General features: G+C 35.2%; 2 protein-coding genes across 2 annotated transcripts; one reads left to right on the forward strand and one right to left on the reverse strand.

Moving 5' to 3' along the window:
- Nucleotides 1-2,500: 2,500 nt before the first annotated feature.
- Nucleotides 2,501-8,289, reverse strand: LOC133829630 (cellulose synthase A catalytic subunit 3 [UDP-forming]). The gene is made up of 15 exons (XM_062259362.1): nt 7,890-8,289; nt 7,569-7,698; nt 7,147-7,342; nt 6,847-7,067; nt 6,650-6,758; nt 6,145-6,343; nt 5,777-6,043; nt 5,341-5,686; nt 5,115-5,252; nt 4,909-5,034; nt 4,609-4,821; nt 4,271-4,532; nt 3,979-4,181; nt 3,541-3,891; nt 2,501-3,420 (listed from the first exon to the last, which is right to left on the reverse strand). Exons 2-15 carry the CDS (start codon nt 7,590-7,592, stop codon nt 2,836-2,838), a joined length of 3,240 nt encoding a protein of 1,079 aa, XP_062115346.1. The 5' UTR covers nt 7,593-7,698; nt 7,890-8,289; the 3' UTR covers nt 2,501-2,835.
- Nucleotides 8,290-15,978: 7,689 nt separating this feature from the next.
- Nucleotides 15,979-19,429, forward strand: LOC133829632 (uncharacterized). Its single transcript, XM_062259363.1, has 11 exons — nt 15,979-16,116; nt 16,220-16,287; nt 16,926-17,007; nt 17,219-17,302; nt 17,436-17,475; nt 17,665-17,710; nt 17,949-18,007; nt 18,180-18,247; nt 18,616-18,699; nt 18,805-18,872; nt 18,977-19,429. The coding sequence occupies exons 1-11, from the start codon at nt 16,061-16,063 to the stop codon at nt 19,060-19,062; spliced, it is 741 nt and encodes a 246-aa protein (XP_062115347.1). The 5' UTR covers nt 15,979-16,060; the 3' UTR covers nt 19,063-19,429.
- Nucleotides 19,430-19,796: the final 367 nt, after the last annotated feature.

Raw genomic sequence — 19,796 nt, forward strand, 5'->3', positions numbered from 1 at the left:
AACGACTTGATTAGCAAGTCTCACACCTTTATAAATACACAGTGTAGCGGTCTTGGCTATCCAGGGCGTTACAAAGTCTCTGTCAATCCAAATTTTGTGTAGATTCTATTTTTTGTGGTGGTATTTTCTCACTCTCCCCCAACATACACGCACTGACCCACCATCTTCCCCTGCCCCCGAAACCCCCAGCATGGCGAGCCCCTAGCCTCATGCGCCCCTTGCCAAATGACCACCACCACTGCATTCCTTGTGCTTTGGACTTCAAAACCCACTAAAGGATCGGATCGAACCACCACTGTGGGGTGGTGGTGCCGTCATCATCGCCGGAGCTCCGGCGGGAGCTTTGGCTATCAATTAATTTTTAAAAAATAAAAAATAAAACTTTTCAGGGCTCGCAACGCGAGCCCTAAAAAACCTCGCTTTTTAAGGCTCTCAAATAGAGGACTCGCGCCCCGCGAGTCCTAAAAACTTTTTTATTTGCGAGCCCTAAAAAGTTTTTTTTGTAGCAATGCTAGTACTCTGTCAAACTAGTAGTCCCAAAAAGGTCCATCACTTGTTCATATTTTTGGGCTTGAAGGCTTTTTCTATAGAATAATGATATGTGCACCAAAATATTACACCAACTGACGTGATACTGTTTTACAAACTTCACTGGGTACAAAGAGATACTTGTTAAACATAAATATACCTCAATATCCTCAACTTCACATCTTGCCCAGGGTCGGACCTGAGTTGAAGGGGGGTCTATACAAAATTTGTTATTTTTCAAAATTTATATATAAAATGTTATTTTTCAAAATTTTGGAGGCCTTTGTACATGTAAAAAATGGTATTTAAAAAAATGGGCCTCTTTGTGTGGGGGCCTTAGGCACAGGCCTGGTCCGCCTGTGCCCAGGGTCGGGTCTGATCTTGCCACCTTATTTACTTCAGCAATAGAACCTAAATGACTACAAAAAAATCATCCATAAAAAATCCCAGGATCAGTGAATTAAATGGCTCACAATATCGCTACTTATGCCATAAAAAAAAATGATAAGATAGGAGGTATCGACTGGAGATCTCTTGACGATAAAATTATAAATGACTACAAAGCCACTTACCCTCCATGAGGTTGAGATATGTTGTATGTTATCTTTATGCTTTTTGGCTTTTGTGACATTTTTTGTAGTCTAGTTGTTTTGCTTCTTTGTTTCTTGCTATTACTTTTCTCAGATTTTGTTGTAATTTCTTTCTAGTTTTATGTTTTGTGTCTCTTGAAACAAGGGGCTCACGAAAGAAAAAAACTTTTCACTATGTTTGGTAGGGAGAAGAGATGAGTGAATGGAGAGGTATAATCATTTTGTTTGGCAAGAGGGAGAGAGGAAGAGAAAGGAAAGATTGAGGGTAGGGATGCCAATTTAACCCATGGACTAGGGTCCTTGTGAAGATCCAATAGGGCCCCGACCCCGAGATAAGGTGGGGATGGGAAGTCATCCCCAATCCCGCCCTACCCCATTTACATCAATAATGGAGGGAGACCTTCTCCCACCTTCTACCTCCAAAGCTTCAAAATTTAATTCGGATCCAAGAAAAAGACAAAATACTATGTAAATGACATATATGTCATTTTAAGAATAATAAATATTTATATTAAAAATATAAAACAGTAATTTTAATAATTAATTTATTCTTCCAAACAACATAAATGAAAACAACTCTCACCGCCATCGTACTCTTCTCGTTCTTACCAAACATGGCCTTTATGATATGGATGTTTTAGCTTTATGTCAATTAATTTTGTTTAGAGCTAGACACAATGATCAAAACTTAAAGGCTTGATTGGTATTTGATTCAAAATCTATAATTTTAGAAAATTAGATTCAAATCATTTAATTTTAAAATATTGGATTTAAAAATAAATTATATATTTTTAAAATCTTGACTGGTTGAAGATTTTTAAATTTAAAATATTCTCTTTTTTTGTGCCATGTATGCACTATTTTTAAGAAAAAATTTGAAACATAAGGAAAACGATCACTTTTATTAAAGGATTATAAATCAATTTTCAAAAAAAGTTCTTTTATATTTTCTAAAATAGGTGTACCAATCAAGCTTTTAGTAGCAGCTTTTGCTTTTTAAATTCCAAGAATGATAAAACCATTTTCAAATTCATTACCAATCTTAAAGGACTACAGGGCTCTTATAAATAAAGATTTCTTGACAAAATGACCTATCTTTTAAAATTATTTTGCACTCTAGCCTAGTTTTAATAATTCTTTGCAAAATAACATCTCATAATTTAGACAGATAATCAAAAATTTAGACAGGTAGTCGAAAAAGTTAGACAGGTGGTCGAAAATTTTAGACAACTGGTCAAAATATTTAGACAACTGATCGAATTTTAGACCGAGACCATTTTACAAAAAATTATAAAAAATAAACCAAAATGCAAAACCACTAAAAAAAAACTATTTTCACCAATTTCTCTATAAATAAATATATAGTTAAGACCAAAAAAAAAAAAAGACAAAAATTATAAATTATGTAGCTCAGTCTAGTCACATTTCCCATAATGTTCCAAAAAAATAGAAGGAAAAAAAATCATACAACAAAATGAAAACTTTAAGATTTTAACCACTATTTTACCCGCACATGATTTAAGATTCACATGGAGAACAAACCAGTTCAGTTCAGTAAGACAAAACATCATATTACATCTCCAAAAAAAAAAATTAAATTGCAAAGACAAATTTGCATATATTATGGCTTTATAGCTTCTCTTTTGTTGGTTTCGTTTTTTTTTTTTTCTGAGAACAATAAATAATCTAAAAATAATAAAGATTCAATTTTTCATCTCTAGCAGTTGATTCCACACAACTCAACATCCGGACCAGTAACTCTGGTGGTGAACGGGTCGACCCGAACCCACAACAAGGAGAAGATGGAAGCAAGTAGAACAGACCAAACCACAACAATGGTGGGAGTTCTGTTCTGTCTTCCCATGAGACCTTTGAGGAAGGGATAGAGATGGACAATCACCCAGAAAGCGAAGAACAGCTTTCCGAACAAGGGTCCCCATGATTGGTAACCGCTGTTGATGGCGTACGAGATTCCGGCCACAACTCCCACCAAGTTGATGATGAGCAGTGTGGTTGGTGGGATGAGCAGCGTCGTCCATTTGAACAAGTAGAGCTCGGCGAAATCTCCATCTTCGTCCGATGCCTTTGAGGTGACAGTGAAGTTTGTGTCAATACCAGCAAGCACTTTGAGAAGACCTTGGACGACAGCGAAAAGATGGGCCGAGACACCACCGATGACCCAAAACTGCTCGTTTCTCCACCACTCGTCGATCCCCACACCGCTCCATCTCATCTCGAGGATACCAGTTGCAAAGATGGAAAGAAAGAGAGAGATAAACCATATACTCGCGAGGTTACTAATCTGCATTTTGGAAAGAAGTCAAGAGATTAGGAGCAGCTCATATCTGACTGTTTGAGCTCATCCTTTTAGGAAAGATTTTGATTCTTATTGCAAATTCATAGATGAGATGAGTGAACAAACCTGGGGAATGATGAACTTATTTGTGAGAAGACAGACGGCGGGCAATGTACAATACATGAGGAGAGGAATGGAAGTGATTGGGTAAATGGTGGTGTTGACATAGGCGAAACGTTCGAGCCATTTGAGCCGACCGCTGTAGCCATACCACATAGGGCAATGCCGACTCAGAAGAATTTCCACTGAACCCAGCGCCCATCGAAGCACTTGGTTCAGACGATCGGAAAGATTGATAGGAGCAGACCCTTTAAAGGCTGCAAGCTTAGGCATGCAGTAAATCGACCTCCAACCACGGGCGTGCATCTTGAATCCTGTAAGAATATCTTCTGTGACAGAACCGTAGATCCATCCAATCTGTTCGAGCACAAGATTTTGTTTAAAAAAGGAAGTTTTAAACAAACTTGCAAAAGCATTTAACATCGGCAAAAAAAAAACACGCACCTCGTTTCCCCAATCTGTTTTATCTTCGTAACCACAACTGATAACATGAATAGCCTCTTTAAGAAGAGTTTCTGGGGTAGCGGACTGAGGTACACCGCCATTCTCCATGAGTGTCGAGGCAACAAAGACAGCGGACTGACCAAATCTTTTCTCGAGACTCATTTGTGACATAAGCAACGACTTCTCGTCATCAAATCCAGCACCTGAGTTGAAATGTGTAAAGAGAAAGTGAGACCAGTTTGCAAACACACTAACAATAAATGCTCTCAACAGATAGAAAAAACAATTGTACCTTCCACGCCCTCTTCGATATCTTCGAGACTGAAGATTGGCACAGTGGGATCAGCATTCTTAGATTTTTTCTTGTCAGATCCCTTTTTACTTGATTTTGAACCCTTCTTTCTCGAACCACCGCATAGTGAACCTAGGACGCCAACCTTCTTATGCTTAGGCTTAACGGGCGGTTCGTAACCATACAAGGCCGTTCGGTTGAAAACACATCCAGTACCCACATAAACGGGCCCTTGAATTCCATCCAAACCTCTCAAGTTAATCTGAAATACACAAAGAAAGTGAGACAATAAAACATAAATAGCAGATGAAAGAGTGGAAAAGAACATAAAAACTTACATCGAAGAAGACAGTGTTTCGATTGGCATATCTATCGTTCCTATCAATACCATCGAATCTCTGTGGGAACTGAACGTAACAAACATTCTTTCCTAAGTTGGGATCCATCAAGAAACACATGGCTTCTCTCAAGGCCTTGCTGTTGTTAATGTAATGATCACAATCGAGATTCAACAAGAACGGTCCATTAGTGAGCACGGCTGAAACTCGAACCTGCAAAGAGTTGTAAATCGACCACTTGGTATGAGAGAACTTGCAAACAGAAGTAAACTGCTTTTGCATTTGTTTTTGAATACTTACAAGTGCATTCATAGCACCAGCCTTCTTGTGATGTTGAAAACCCGGACGCTTTTCACGAGAAACATAGACTAAACGTGGCAGCTCATTGCCATCGGAATCAAGTCCTCCACTTTGTCCCAAGAAAACCTGAAACAAACAAACTGCATAAGCAAACTTACAGAACAAGGCTTCCCCAAGGTATTCCAAATCTACGAGTGGATCTCTACCTGGATCATTCCGGGGTGATCTCTGGTGTTATTTCCAGGCCATGGGGTACCGTCTTGCATAATCCATCCTTCTTCGGGAACTTTCTGCGCCTTTGCAACAAGTCCGTTGACTCGGACTTTAAACTCTTCATATTCTCTCTGAAACCATAAGAAATAAGTAACATGAGCAGAAAACACTTTCAAAATAAGTAACAAGTAAAATTATGTTCATAAAATGAATCTTTACCTTCATAGCTCTACGCTCCTTGACAAATGATGGTTGGACCTTATCTTTTAAGTAATCGATCTTTTGAGTGAAGTACCATTCCGGGGCACGAGGCTCGATATTATATTTCTTGCAGAAAGGAACCCATCTCCTTGCAAATTCTGCAGTTTCGGATAGAGATTCAAATGACAACATAGCAGCACCATCATCAGAAACATAGCAGGAAACCTTGTCAACTGGGTAGTCAACAGCGAGAATGGATAGCACAGTGTTGGCTGTGACAAGTGGCGGCTCTTTCAATGGGTCGACAGTACTGACAAAGATGTCAACAGCTGCCAACTGTGATGGTTCTCCTTCTCGGTCATACCTGTAATGCAGACGAAATAAGATCTCAAATTCTATACACAGATAATCTTCGAAACTAAAATGACAAAGATACTTGATTTAACTCTCCTACCTTAAAGCAAGCCTGTCGAGATAAGTTTCTCGGTTCACAGGAAGCCATTTGGGAAACTGATCGAGAATCCAGGAGACTGCAAACCAAATCTCGCAAATGACAGAAATTAACCACAGAGCATAAGCATTTGGCACGGGATTTGTAAGCCGATAGTGCAAGAAAATGCAAAGAATAATCAGCCGCAGAACGATAACCATCCTATAAGGATTTATCCTTGACGAAGGAATAGAGACCTTCCTCGAAAGAGGCTGCCTGGCTTCATCATTTCTGAAAGGAAAAAAAAAAAAAAGAACAAAATCATCGAATCAAGCCGGTGAAAGAGAAAAATTTAGTAGTTTCACTAAAATCAATGAAAAGTAAACTCTTACAATAAAGTATCATCAACGAGGACGTCAGTGGTTGCATCGATATCTCCACCTCCTCTTTCGGAGTTAGCTTGACCAGTGCTCATTGGAACAACATTCTTCTCCTGCTTCATCTTCCAACCATCCACTCTCTCTTTCCATGCCACGTTCCCTATACCAGGTGAGCCGAACTCCCTCACAGGATCCACGACTCTAATATTAGCTGCAGACATGAAAACCAAGGACTTAGAATCAATCAAATCTCAATAAGAACACTTCAATCTCTCTCAGAAATGTTATTTGTAATTCTGAAATGAATGATTTCAACTTGGATAGAAAATTAGTTCTTTAACCAATTCATTTTAGTTAGTCTTGAAACAGATACAAAAATGACCATAATTAGGAAACTAGACATTAGTCAAATACCAAACCGAGTTACTCAATGGCGTGGGACGGATTAGCGAGCTGTCCTACATCCCGAACATATGAAAAAACTGATAAATTCGGTGAGTAAGATAGAGAAATATACGTGATTGATTAACATCGGATGAATAGGAATGGATACGCTTCCCACCAGCTTGTCCAGGAGATGCCATAGAAAGCCGCTCGGGTGAAGCAGCCGACAGTTCTCCAGAAACCTAATAAAAAGACATGGCAAAAAGATTAGATTTTTCATTCCAAATTCCTTCTCAGGAAGAACAGTAACAGATAGTAGAGTAAACCCACCTCATGACCGTTGGTGAGCAACGGTATGTGGTTGTGAGAAACCTCTTTATCATAATTTGGAGCCGTAACATCCTCTCCTCGTCCGTATGTCATTTGCCAGCTCAACATTCGCTCTGCAATCTTCTGCTTCTCGTTCTGGTTTTCTGAAGTGTAATTGAAATCACTGCCACCATCATCGAGATCAACATCCTCTTCTTTATCACCGAGAATAGCGGGACTCCCTAAACCAATATCAGATCGAAAAAAGTCAGATTCTACCACATTCACTTCATTTACATCAAATTCATTTCCAATTCAAACCTTTGTGCCTCTTGTATCTGGTTTTGCATTGAGGACACGACTGATTCCCGTCTTTTCGCTCATACTCGTAGCAAGGCCTGCAAACCGGGAAATCGCAGACATCACAAGCAACAAAGGGCTTGCCATCCACAGTCTTTCCAACACCATCACCACAGATCAGGCAGACCTGACCACCAAGGTTCTTCATTGACTTTCCCTAAGTAATTATCATTACAATAACAAATTAAGCCAAATCCAATGACAAAGTCAATCAATACAATACAATAACAAAGACAATCATGAACTCTAAATTTCTAAATAAAAAACATGATTATTGTTTGAGTTTCTACTCCTCAACATAGAACAAGCTATTTGACTATGTAACATCCTAGTATCTAATCAAACTAATAAATTAGAAGAATCATTAGTACAATGCTACTTACCCCAGTTTCTCCTTCTGATTCCATTGCCACACCTGCTTATATGGGTCAAATTGGTAGCTCAAGTAGACTTAGCCAGATCTATGCATGCCTCCAAATGCTCTCACTTTCAAGACCTGGATCTGTAACTAAACTGAAAAAGAAAATATAGAATCTCAACAAATATATATATAAGAAAAGAACACTTCACATCACATATTGTGCCACAAAAATCTTATCTCTAACGTTGCAATTAGGTAGAATATAAACATCCTAGAAGTCAAAACTTTCTTGCAATCCAAACAGACTGTACTGAAATTCAGTGTGAATAGAGAGGAACTTTACCTGAAAAAAAAACTGATCTTTACAGAGACCCAATTGAGTTCTAAAACCAGATTGATCAAAATCTTAACCAGATCTCACGCATGAAATCTGAAATGACAGAGAAGAAGTAGAAGAGAAGAGAAGCAAAACCCAGATGCCAAATCTCACAGATCAACAAGGGACTGGTCTCAAAGACAGCCTATTGAGGCTGATCTCAAAGACCCTTTAGAGAAAAACACAATGCTATGCTATGCTCAGCACAGCTCCTTCTCTCTCTCTCTCTAAAATCGCTTCTCTCTTTGTATAGCTGTAATATATAGAAAAGGAAAATACTATTATAAAATAGAAAAGAGAAAAATAGCTTCAAGGGGACGAAAGAGACAGAGCAACTACGGTCTCAGACTCTCTCTCTCTCTCTCTACTCCACCGACAGTCTCAGTTTTTAGAGAGAGAAAGTGGAAAAAAAAAAGTGACATAGAAGAAAACGTACAAGGAAATTTTGAGCTTTATTTTTACTTACCTCTTTCATTACCACTCTTTCTTCCTCCAATTATCAAACCCAGATTTTTTTTTTTTTCAATAAAGTTTGGATTTTTCTGTTTTTGAATTTTTTAACATTAAAATCGGTGAAGTGTAAGATAAAGACAGAGAAGAGTTACAGTCGGAGATTAGATGGAAACAACTGGACCAGACAGCGTCTTTGGTGCGGTCTTATAGCGTTGTTGGTCTTTTGGTGTACTTTTTTTTTATCTTAGATTTTGACCAGCTTATGCCACGTCAGCAAACCAAAACACCCTTATTTTTTTAAGAAAATAAATAAAAACTCTACAGACACAAAAATAAATTGCGAGAAATTTGTAAAGATTTAATTTTTATTTCTAATTTTTACACAAATAAAAAAAAAACAATGGTCCAAATTTGTTCAATTGGGTGAGAAAAGATAGGAACTTTTTTTGACATTACAAATGTCAACAAGAAGTAAAAGGTAATACTTTTTCTGAGGAATGGTAATTGCTATTTTTTTTTTTTGAAAGGATAATTTTTTTTAAATTTTTATGAATACCCTTTTATTTATTTTTTCATTATTTGGTCATCAACATTTGGTTTTATGAAATTTACTACACATTAACATGAATAATGTACCTTTTTTTTTCCTCATCAACATTTGTTTTTATGAAAAATATGATACCTTTCTCATGGTAATTAGTAACATAAATTTTAATGAATACCCTTTTTTATTTTTTTATTTTTTTTCATAAACATTTGTTTTTAGGGTTTATGTATTTTTTTATTCTGTTTTGTCAAATTATCTGTTTGGAAGCTGTGTTTTGACAAATAACTTTATGGATTCTGTATTTTGTAAAATAATTCAAATAAAACTCTAAACTCAATTTTGATCAAAAAATTTTAAGCTAAAATTATAAATAATTCACCAAACTAATAATTTAAACTATAAATAAAATCATTGTACCTAACAATTGTGTTGTTATATTCAACTTTTTCTTCATCAAAATTGAGTTTAATGATCTATTTGAACAATTTTTCAAAACACATGATCTAAAAAGAAATTTGTCAAAACACAAGATCCAAACAAGGTGAAAATTACACCTAGTACCCAATTTAAGTTAACATTGTTAATTTTTACCCACTTTTTAAAACTCTTTGATTAATACTCAAATTATTAATGACTCTACCCATTATACAGTGGTCTAGTGGAACTGACAGTTGAATATTATTTAAAAAGTGAAGTAAATGACACGACAGAGGCAAATATTGAGATTTTTACATTAGACTTTTAGTAGTGTTTTAAGGGTAATATGAGAAATGTGCTTAAAAAAATGAGTAATATTCAACTAAATATTATTAGTAGCTATTTTTAGTTAACTAATCATAAAACTGGGTATTTTTCAAGTTATCCATTCAAACAAGTAATGAGACAAAATTCAAGATCCAAAAAAATATAAACCCTTGTTTTTATGAGGTTCGTGACATATTAAAATGAATAATATATTTCTCTTTCTATGCATTTTTTTATATATAGATTATGACATATTAACACTTAATAAATATTTATGTATATATATGATAGAATCTTTATGTTTTAATAATGGAATTTTAGAGGTTATAATAGAGTATCGGAACCATTACCATTAGGTTTTGTTAAAAATTAGATTTAGAAGATTAAATGTCTCCATCTATATCACATGGTTATATGTTATAATATGTAACCACTTTGCTTTGTTTTTTCCATGAAAAAATATTTGTATTTTCTGTTAGTGAGTCACATGCATAATTGCACATATGAACCAGGTCATCGATCGACACAAGAAAATATTAAATATTAAATCTTAATTAATATTTTTTGGTGGGGTCACTTTAATTATTCAAATTCTCTCTCTATCTGAGAATGAAATGTGCAAAATGCCATCTTAATAAATTATTTTATCATTAGAAAAAGTAAAAAAATACTATTTTTGTCTTTATGTTTTTATCGAATACGCGATCGACTTTTGTGTTTTATTAAATAATAATTCGGATTTTGCATTTTATAAAATTGATCAAAATAGTTCCTCAGACCCAATTTTGGTCAAAATATTTTCAATTATAAGTTCAATTCTCGGATTATTAGTGATACGATGAGTTCAAAAAAGTGGAGAAAGTGGTCGAAGAACTGAGAATGGAATATTATATTTGATTTTTTTTTTACCAAAATTAGATATCAAATATTATTTTGATCTATTTTGTAAAACGCGAAGTCCAAATTATCATTTAATAAAATACAAAGGCCGATCACGTATTTGAAAAAAACATAGGAGTCTAACTAATATTTTCCTAAGAAAAAACATAAAGCAATAAAGGAGTTATTTTTTAGTCATTACCACCTAAACCTAAAAAAAACACATTATTTACTACCACTATTTATTCACTACATTTTATTCCTAAACAATACACAAAATTATTTGTAACTTTTTTTCTTTTTTGAAAAGGAAATTATTTGTAAAATTGAATAATAAAATAAGAGAACAAAATATTACAATATGAATAAAATGACATAATGGTGAAAATATAATAAGATGACTATTAAAGTATGATCCTAACAACCCTAATAAAAAAATCCCCATACAAATAAACAAACTGAATATTAAAGTAAAGGGCCTTCTAGCGTCCCTCACTTAGTATTGAAGGACTTAGTTGTAACGCCCTAACTCTAGGGACCATTACAGTGTGCCTTGTAAACAATATTAAACCCGCTAATCGAGTTATTTGGCCAAAATCATGTAACTAAGTATGATTAGCGATTTAGGGATTAAAATTTTGGTTAGGATATAACGTTTCATTATAACTTTTATTATATACATTGGGATCCCAAAAATATAATTTCAGAGTCTACTACAAGAAAATATTTACAACAGGCCAATCTAAGTGGCAAAACAGGGTTAAACCCTAGTTCCCCTTCAAACCTCGGCCGTGGTGGTCAAGCAGCTGCATATGTACACATCATCACCTAAGCTCTCTAACTCAAGGATGATCCAGCTTTCTTTTGTCTTTACCTGCACTACATAGCACCCGTGAGCCGAAGCCCAGCAAGAAAACTTAATATGCTCATGAACAGTAATAACATATCATCAAATCATAAGGCACACACCTAGCAGATATAGCCCTATTTCAGCAGGCAAATGAGTTCATGTAATGTTGAGTATAACACATCAACCAATGATCATAATAATCATCCATGGCTTTTAGCCCAAAATAGAAATGTAATGTTGAGTATAACACATCAACCAATGATCATAATAATCATCCAGGGCTTTTAGCCCAAACAAATAGATGACAGTCACAAAAGTCACTGAGTTAGGTATAGCCCCCTTTTAGCCTTGTGACGATAGGGTCACCGGGGCTTAACAGACAAGTGAACTTTTTATTAGTTCAAACAGGATAGGTGCATGGTGACTAGTCACCAACATAACCTTCCTTATGACCATAGAGTCATAGCCTTGGAACATCGTTCCCTAGCCATGTGACAAACGGTCACCTGGGCCTTAGGCCCTAGCTCTAGTAACTAGTCTTAGACTGGGCAAGCGCTTATAAGTTCATCGACCTTAGGGTCGGTCTAGCATCAATGCCTTAGAACCATTCAATGCTGATATCGATTAGATCTAATATTCATTTGGCCCGGTGTTCATGACGCTATGCCATTTCTGACTCTTAGGTCAATATCCCTGACTAGTCAGTGCCATATACAAGTAAGCAATGCCACCAAACATATATCACATATCCAATATCTGAATACAAGGCATTCAGCATGCTTACTTACCAAATACTAGCACAATTAGGATCATGCATAAACACAGAGGCTCAAGCTCTGAACAATATCATACTCAGTATACAAAGCATGTCCTAATCACATGTTTCTCGTGCATTACATTTAAGCATCCAACATGCATCAAAAATAGCCATGCATGTCACATATACACAGGGTGCAGTTTTCTTACCTCGGGTTCGAGCAAGAATTAGTAAAAGAACAACCCCTGAGAACGATTAATCATTTAGCGGTCACCTAGTCATAACCAAATATGGAATCACATCAATAAAATAAATCATAAAAAGATTTATAATCTAAAACCTCACTCCCGGGATCCATCCCACACTCTCAGGAATCTTAATATACTCAAACGGGGCAAAGGAACCCATCCCCGAGCCTTAAAATTCATCTCGAGCCCTAAAATAGGTTTGCTGGAAAATGGACCAGCGCTATAGCCCTATTAAATGGCGCTGAGGCTAGGGGTGAGCATCAGTCGGTTTGGGCGGTTTTTTCATAACATAAAATCCAGAATTCGGTTTTCAGTCCGGATTGGTGCAATCCAAAAACCGACCGACCAAACCAGTTAAAAGAAAAAACCGACCGTTTTGGACTGCGGTTTGGTCGGTTAAACCGACCAAACCGAATTTCTTATTTTTTTAATTTTAGTTAAAAAACTAAATTTTTTGGATTGTTGGAATCCATTTTTGTGCATTTTTAAAACATAAATATATAGAACATAATTTCATACTTTTTTTATATTTTTATTTAATAATTTTAATAATTAATAATTATTATATATTATATTATTCGGTCGGTTTCGGTTCCGCCGGTCGGTCCGGACAAAATTTTCAAACCAACCGAACAGTGGCGGCTTGCGCCGTTGGCGGTTTTTTCGATGTTCAGTTTAATCGGTTTCGGTTTTTTCGGTGTTCGGAAGGTCGATGTATACAGTTTTTTCGGTTTTTCGGATTTTATGCTCAGCCCTAGCTGAAGCGCTATTTCCAAGTCAAAGAGGCCCAACTCTCTGCCCTGCCTAGCGCTGCTGCGCCAACCACAGACCATAAACTTTTTGGTTTTCCCTCCTTGCGATTTCTCTTGAAACCAACCCTCCAAACCAATCCCAAACATCCAATTCAACCCCTAAACTTCATCTACATCACACCCTCATCAAAACCCAAGCAACCAAACTCAAGAACTTCCATTAATCCCCACCACTAACACCTCAAATTCTCAACTGAAAAACCATAAGGAAAAACAGAGTATAACCTATATTCAAGGATGAATTCTTACCTCAAGCTTGATTTAGATCCCCTTCAATGATTGAACCAAAGTCCTAAGCCCCCACCTTTGATCTCCTAGCTTGTTACCTCAAGTTGGCTCTCAAAAATTGAAAGGAAGAAGGAGGAGAAATGGTATACGGGAAGGAGAGAAGAAAAGAAGATGAGGATGCTCTGTTTTCAACAATTCCACAGCCTTCTAAACTCAAGGGCTGATATAAATCTTAGGGGTGAAAAGACCATTTTGCCCCTAGGTCAAATAAAGGCTTCTAAAGACTCCCAAGGGTAAAATCGTCATTTCCCGCCTATCTCGTTAATTATAATTATCACCCTCCAATTCCCATTATTCTCAAATACCAATAATTCTTATCCCGTTACCCTTTAATTCCCAGCAATGTTCTAATCACCAAATTACCCCGAGACTCACTCCGAGTCCCAAACTTAATCCCGTTATGACTAAACCGAAAACTTGCATTCCATGATCGTCTCATGCCGAATGGCTCAAACAAATCCACATATAATGTGGTATTATTTATAATTCACCCACATGCATGAAAATACACAATCACGCCCTCAACGGGCCAAATTACCAAAATGTCATTGTAATGAAATATGAACCCATATGCATGCGTTTATCATCATATAATAATATAATTCACATAAACATGCATATAGCCATTAAATAGCATAATAAATCAATTATGGCCCTCCCGGCCTCCTAATCAAGGTCCTAAACCTTATTAGGAAATTTGGGGCATTACATTAGTCCTTCAATGTTTTTGGATCGTCCGATGTGTATACCTTTTGGGTTTAATGACTAGATTTCAATTAAAGGCTTAGTGGTACAAAAAGACAAAAATACCCTAATACTTTACCCTTTAACTAGCTACCATTTCTTTACACCCATTCGTGGGTTCTTCATATTTTTTTAATAATTTCCTCATCAGCTAAGCCACCAAATGTGGTGTACACTTTAACTCACATATCTCACTATGCATTTCAGCTGAACCAAAAGGAGTGCATTAGTTATTATATTTACAACCATTATCTCTCCAAATGTTATCACTATTCTCTGCTTCCAATAAAAAAAACACAAGCAAAGTGCTATAGTACTAGTATTATTTTCTTTAAATATTGTCACACATAATTAGACGTCGATTATGAAGTCATCCAATACTAGAAGAGAAAGGACTTCAAAAAAAAAAAAAAACCAAAGCATTGAAACTTAATTGAACAAAAACTATACAAACTTACACTAAAATATATGTTCTCGTTATGTTGTACTTTAATTTTCTCATTTAACAAACCCTCAAAAGTCACTTAGCAGAATGAAACTTCTTACGTAGCTAATACCTATACTAATATGCTCAATATTCATGCAAAATAAAAAGTCCATGCAAAAATTAACTACTAAATGGTAATGTGGTGTGTCATTCAGTAATCCCTACATTTAAAAAATTATTATTAATATTAAAAACTTTCTACCACATTTTATTCATTTTTTATACCGCATTAAAAAAAATAAAAAAGCTTAAGTTTTTGTTACGTTATTTTATTATACATTTATGTAAGTCAATTATAATATTTACTTAGCAGCAGTTAAATATTTACGTGTCCACAATCGTAAATAAGTCCAAACTACTATCTAAATTTACTATAAAACCCTCAACTATACAGTTTATTGAACCTAAAATTACGCTTCTACCCTTACTTATTTAAGCTGCGTCAGCTCAAAAAACACAGTCGGTTGACACAATCGGTTACACCAAGTAAAATGTTAAAAAGTCAACATTTTAACACCAATCTAATATTGACACTTGACAAAAATCTGGGCCCCACATGAAAGACTAAGTCACGTGAGGGACGCTAGAATTCTCTTTAAAGTAAAGATGAGTATTTTTCGTATTAAAAGAGTTATAGTAATTCCCCTTGACCCATTTCACACTTCCATATATAAATTTTATATGATGTGACACATTAACATAAAAAAAGTCACAAAATATAATTTTTTATGGTTTCTAGTCCTAAAATTAGTGTTATAAATAACAAGAATTGGTCTTAGAAATCATTGTATTACAAAAGTTCCTTGTGACTAATTTTTTTAAAGGGCATTTATTATGTATTGCTGCTCGTCCTATTCGACCATGTGAACTTAGTTTATCTCTATTGTATTTTGCAATATATCATAAACTTTTGTAAAATAATTTGTATTTTGCAAAAATATAATTAAAAATAAAAGCATCTGTTTACCTATATGAGAATAGATTAAGAAAAAAAATGAAAATATTTTTTTTTATAAAATATGAGGATTAAATTTGTCTCTCCCGAAGTTACAGCTTATAGTACTTGGATTTCTATATTTTTCAATAATTTAAAAAAAAAACCGTATTTATCATAAATTCTTTAAAAGTATGGTATATTTGAAAATATATTTTTAATGGGCCCAAGGTCCGGAATAGTGCGGTCCAATGAGGCCCACAGTATATGAGAGAGTGTCAAAGGCTCAGCCTTTCGTTCATGTCATCTATTTTCCCGGCAATCGGAGTGTCCGTACTGCAACAGTGCAACAACAGACTCCAATTAGGGTTTTGAAAGCTCAATCAAAACCAGCCATGGCGTCCTTTGCGTCTCTCAAGTCTGAAATTTTCGCTAAAGAAGAGAAAAAACAGTACTTTTCATACCTTTTCAACATTTTCCCTCTCATTATTACTTACACCATTCATCTTTTCAATCATCTAATCAAATTTTGTATTTGAATGTTATATCTTCAGGCAGTACCAAGCTCACATTAGCGGGCTCAACGCTTACGATCGCCACAAGAAGTTTATCAAAGATTACGGTAAGACCCTTTTGTTATTGTTGGATTTTCATAGTTAGAATACTCAAGTTTTGATTTTTCATAGTTCTGGTATTGTTACTTTCAAATGGACTCGAATTATACGCAAATACTGAGCTTTGTATTTGTGGGTTCCTTGTGTCCTAAAGAAAAAGAATGGCGAACATTCCTCTTCGTAGAGAAAGAAGTGGGCTACAGTCATCCTTACATTTTTTTTTTATTTGTGTAGTTATCGATTTGGTAGCTATATTATCCAAGTAGGAAAAGTTCTCAGTGCTCAGTAGATGATGAGATGAGAATGGAGATAATCCAAGCATGAATTTGTTTAATATGTCTGCTTTAGATTCCAAACCATTTTAGAATGTAATGAAAAGTTATAAACACACTTGTATCAAAATCAGGGGAAGAAGCATCAATTTGGGAGTTGGGACACTTGTAAATGAAATAGGAAATTAGTAATAGGTGCGATGATGTTTTTTCTCCCCGGCTTATGTTGTTTCTGCTAGTGCCTCTCTCTGTATGTATATAGATGAAGAACTTTGGATATAGTCCCGCTCCGAGACCGGTTATGTACAGCTATGCCATCATCTACAGCGGTCTTCTACTTAAAGATGATAGCTTTTGTTTTGTGTTGTGTGCAGTTGTACACTATGGGAAAGAGAAATCTTCAAACATTAGGTTGCCTATCAAAACTGATCAAGATACCTTAAGAGAAGGATATAGGTACTTAAGTTTTGAACCATTTCTATCTGGATTGCAGTTGTCTTTTTTGTGTTACAATTATCTGTTTATATGTCAGAGATTACTACCAAATTATCCTCATCAATCTGGAAGCACTGTTATATACCATAGTTTATCCAAATCCTTTTTTGTCTTCCTTTTGGGATTAGTTGGTTAGCGCAATTAACTGCTTTTATGTTTATTTTTCATTAAGGTTCATACGCTCAGAGGAAGATGATATGGATACATCTTGGGAGCAAAGGCTGGTGAAGCGATACTATGATAAGCTTTTTAAAGAGTATCCTTTGCAATCAGTAGGAATATATTCTTAATGTGTATAGGTGGATTGTTTTGTGATCTTATTGTGAATTTGAGAACATGATAATTTATTTGGATATAGAGCAGGTCATTGTTGCCTTAACTCATTTCAGATACTGTCTAGCTGACATGTCACATTACAAGACTGGCAAGGTATATATAGCTAACTATCACAGTTTTTTTGTATTTGTAAGGTGCAATGCTTCTAATTCAATTGCACTGAATACTTTTGAGGGGAAAATACTTTATTGACATTTCAGTTTAATAGAAAATTATGTGTTACAACGTAGTTACGTAATGCTGGAAAAAAAAACTTCTGATTTTGCTTGTTTTTCTATTTAGATTGGTCTGAGGTGGAGAACAGAGAAAGAAGTTGTATCTGGTAAAGGTAATACCATAAATTGTATTGACATCTTACTGCAGATAAGTTGTATCTTGCCTCATTTTTCTGATCAAATGGTTTTACGTAAGGAGGCCTATGTTAGTGTATTGCTGTGTAATATAGTGTATTTGTTTTATTTTCATTTGATCTAGAGTTTCTGTTTTAATCTCTGTATGTGTTGGAATGTTTCTTAATCAGAAACCCAACTGTACTATAAAAGTGACTTGTTTACCTTTACTGTCAGGACAGTTCATATGCGGAAACAAACATTGTGATGAAAAAGAGGGCTTAGCAAGCTACGAGGCACGTGTTTTTAGTTTGTATGATTCACCATCAATTTATTTCTTCATTAGCTTTATCTGTTTTTGTTTTTTAGTTCAGATGTTTCATTTGTTTGTCTTATTATATTTATGGAAATAGGTCTGCTTATGTATAGTATCTTTACGCTTATCTTATCTTGCTTTTCTTTTTTCAGGTAAACTTCTCTTACTTTGAAGCTGGAGAAAACAAACAAGCACTTGTGAAATTGGTAACTTGTGAGAGGTTGGTGGCTCTTGAATATAACTATGCTCTTATCTTATTCATTATTCCCTGTAATTTTTTTTTTCATTAGACCACTTACTAATAAATTCCTGCTGGTTATACTTATAGCAACTATTTTCTAGACCCAATTTTTTCTCTTCATTTTCTATTTGTGTTATGTATTGAGTGTACATAATTTATTGGTGAAACGGTTGCCCGAATGCCTTTTTTTTGCTCGATAGTTGTTGCTCCATTAGCATATGCCTGCTGGACCCTGCAATCTTTTCGACGTCTTTTCACCACATTTGACAATGGAGAGGCATCTTTAAACAAGACTTGCTCTAACTTTTTCTTTCTTATTGCTTTTTGGGTCAATTACTTCTCAATAGGTGTGCTGAGAAGCTCCACTACAAAAAGCGGAAAGAAAAGGAGAAGTCAGAGAGATTGGACCAGGAAGAGCATAGAAAAAAGAGGTGAACTTTCGACGTCTTTGTACCTTTTTTTTTCTTAATTGAAGTGCATGAAGCTTGAATTAGGCTTATGTTTGAAATAGAGATTAACATACAGTCTACTTACAGGAATCGGTCGAGGAGTGATGATGATACTGATTCTGATAAAGAGAAAAGCAAAGAAAAGAGGAGAAAAGGTTAGCAACTGCTTGATTCAACATCAACACAAACACTGTACATTGTTCTATAAGTATTGCCAAATACTAAAGAGCTTACACCCTTTCAAATTCGCCCTTTGCAGGAAAGAAAGCTTCAGCTTCAGCCTCTGACCTTAAAGTTGACGACGACGATCACTTTGATGAGTATCTCGAGGGAATGTTTCCTTAAACAGCAAACATGATTAACTGGTAGCTGCAACACCTTGTGACCCTGCTTTGCTTTCCACTTGCACAAAATCATTCTTCTTTCTTATAAACCTAAGTTGAAAATTCGAGTCTCGAACATTATTATGCTTCTGGGCGACGGGTGGAAGTGATTGTCAAAAGTAGCTTTGCCATTTTCAAGGAGAAAGATTTTGATTTGGAAAATTCTTCTCTTTAGGTTGGCCTGCCTTTGGTGTTGCTTTGTAAGTAATTTTAATATCTTATGGTAGTTGGCTTGAAACTTTGGTCTCTAGACTCCAGAGGCTGGTATGATCAATAATAGAGATATATTTGGTGGTTTTGGGCATTATTAGAATTAATGCAAAAGGTCATCTTGATGTGTCATATACTACCTATATTGTGAATATATATATATGTATACATTAACAAAAATGGGAGACTTATTCAAAGTAATAATAGAAGTTATGAAACATTTTAGAATTCTACCTTTTTTTTCAGTGATGTGTTAATGTATTTCCATAATCATGAATGTTCTACAGAAATTGAATTTTACTTCATCAGAAAGTTGGTGTGAAACATGCCAAATAATTAAAATTTCTTTACAATAAAGCCAACTTAAAAGCAGTAGAGTCACATATTTCTTGAAAACTTTTCTCTTTTCACATCAACTTAAGAAATTAAAATAGTGATTCATGGGACATGTGTTTTGATTTTAATTCCTTAAAATACTAATTTAAG

The sequence above is a fragment of the Humulus lupulus genome, chromosome 4 (genome assembly GCF_963169125.1).
Source record: "Humulus lupulus chromosome 4, drHumLupu1.1, whole genome shotgun sequence".
NCBI lineage: Eukaryota > Viridiplantae > Streptophyta > Magnoliopsida > Rosales > Cannabaceae > Humulus > Humulus lupulus.